Source organism: Rhagoletis pomonella, unplaced genomic scaffold (assembly GCF_013731165.1).
Source record: "Rhagoletis pomonella isolate Grant_MI unplaced genomic scaffold, Rhpom_1.0 Rhpom_scaffold_11044, whole genome shotgun sequence".
NCBI classification, from domain to species: domain Eukaryota; kingdom Metazoa; phylum Arthropoda; class Insecta; order Diptera; family Tephritidae; genus Rhagoletis; species Rhagoletis pomonella.
Genome location: NW_023469570.1, coordinates 1 through 2,185, shown reverse-complemented (window position 1 = coordinate 2,185; position 2,185 = coordinate 1). Strand labels below are relative to the sequence as shown.

The window sequence follows — 2,185 nt, the reverse complement described above, 5'->3', positions numbered from 1 at the left end:
CTGAGCGGCATACACAGGGAGTCGGTCTCCAGTTACGTAGACTCCAGACCTGTGAACGCCTTTCTGGGCACGCAACCACCTGACGTAGACAAAACGGAGATTCGTCTACCTCGGCAGTCTTAGACCACAATAGCCCAACTTCGCTCTGGCTACGTACCTGAGCAGCCTAGATTCGGATGTGCCAAATGAGTGTCCGGCATGCGGATAGACACCCTACGAATCGAAACATCTCTTCGCATGCCCAAAAACCCCCACTCAACTGACGCCTCTGTCCCTATGGAGGCTGCACGCTTCTTGGATCTGTCGTTAGTTGAGCTTGACGACGACGACTGAGAGACTATCTGATCAGAGCGGGGTTGTTTTAGCCGCAACGACAACAACAACGAAGCCGTAGCAGAACATGAGTACGCGGACCAGAACAAAAAATGAAGACGAATGTGAGCACGAAGGCGGAGAAAACACGAATACGAATTTAAAGGTGAAGGAAAATGTGAAAACGAAGGCGAGCGCGAAGGCGAATACGAATACGGAGTAGAGTGCAAACTGGATGCCAAAAATTATGCATCGCCGAATTATTTGCGTATACAATTGTATGTATTTCCTTTCGACTCTAGGGTGTTCGATTATTCGCCCAATTCCTAAACCGGTTTTCCAGGTATTCGAAAAATTTCAATTTGCAAAAAACCGGTTCAGTATTCTGAAATTAAGGAAAACCAGGATACACCGGTTTTATTTTACATACTTTCATACGCCGGCTGGCCTGGTTCAATTTATGGTCCCAGCAACATCAAAAAAGGATTAAATAGCGGTCTCCCCTCGGCAGACAATGGCAATCCCGCGACAGCACTTCTGCCATAAAACGGGTTCTTCAGAGATGGAGTAAAAGTTTAGATGTCTCCATTTAGGGGTTTCCTTAAACAGGAAAAAGCCTTGAAAATTTGGGAAAACCCAAAACTTTTATTGAGAGTTCAAGATTTGAATGAAATTAAAAAAAAAGGTTGGTTCGATAAAAAAAAACCTTTTTATGCGATATTCAAAAATCAACAATTCAAAAACCGCCTATAGATATCAAAAAAGAAACCAATGGAAACCGTTATACGAGTAATAGCCTCACGCATAACTACGCTCAGGTATGAAATGTAATCGCTTATAGGCGACATTTACAAATAGGTGTTTGCAAATTTTTAAGACATGGGAATTACATGCAGTGATACTACTACTCACTACTCGATAAGATAAGTTAGAAATAAACTTAACAGAAAACTATAGATTTGACTGTGACTGACTGTTTCATATACAATGTATTAATGGAAATCAAAAATAGTTTAAAGCTCTTAAGCTACCAAAAACCCATTGCTTTCCTTCAATTTCCCTATAAAAGCGCTGAACTGAAATGCAACAAACATTAGTTGCTCCATTAAGCACAGCACCATGGAGTTCTTCGTAGTATTCGCTCTCCTCTTGGCTTCGGCCTACGCTTCGCCAACTATTTTCCAAAGGGAACTAGTTGTTCCCGTTTTGGATGACAACGTCGAAGGACGTATTACTAATGGCCTAACTGCTGCTTCTGGACAATTCCCATATCAAGTTGGTCTCTCATTGAAAGTGAGCTCTACTTCGTCAGCCTGGTGCGGTGGTTCTTTGATTGGTAACAAATGGGTCCTTACCGCTGCTCATTGTACCGACGGGTAAATACTGAGACAAAAAAACATCTCAACAAAATTAATTGCCCTAACTTGAGCGATTGAGTTAACATTATACATTTTTTTCCACACAGTATTTCTTATGTTACCGTCTACTTGGGTGCAACTTATCGTACATCGGCTGAAGCTACATATACCGTATCGAGCAGTGATATAATCATCCACTCTGGCTGGAACTCCAATACGTTGAAGAACGATATTTCTCTCATAAAAATCCCATCCGTGTCCTACACTAGCAGAATCCAAGCTGTCCCATTGCCTGCCGTTGCTAGTTCCTACTCCACATATGCCGGTGATTCTGCCATCGCTTCCGGTTGGGGACGTATCAGTGATTCTGCTACCAGTGTGACCAACTACTTGCAATATGCCATCGTGCAAGTGATTACCAATGCTGCTTGCGCTGCAACATATGGCACAACGTATGCAACCAGCGGCAACATTTGCATCGCCACGACTGGCGGAGTATCCACTTGCAACGGTGA

General features: G+C 43.1%; 1 protein-coding gene across 1 annotated transcript; it reads left to right on the top strand.

The window, feature by feature from the left end:
- Positions 1 to 1,431: 1,431 nt before the first annotated feature.
- LOC118756594 (serine protease 1-like) lies at positions 1,432 to 2,180 on the top strand (the record flags this gene model as incomplete). Its single annotated transcript, XM_036491347.1, has 2 exons — positions 1,432 to 1,688; positions 1,778 to 2,180. Coding segments are annotated over exons 1-2 (660 nt in total), but the record flags the coding sequence as incomplete, so codon positions are not given.
- Positions 2,181 to 2,185: the final 5 nt, after the last annotated feature.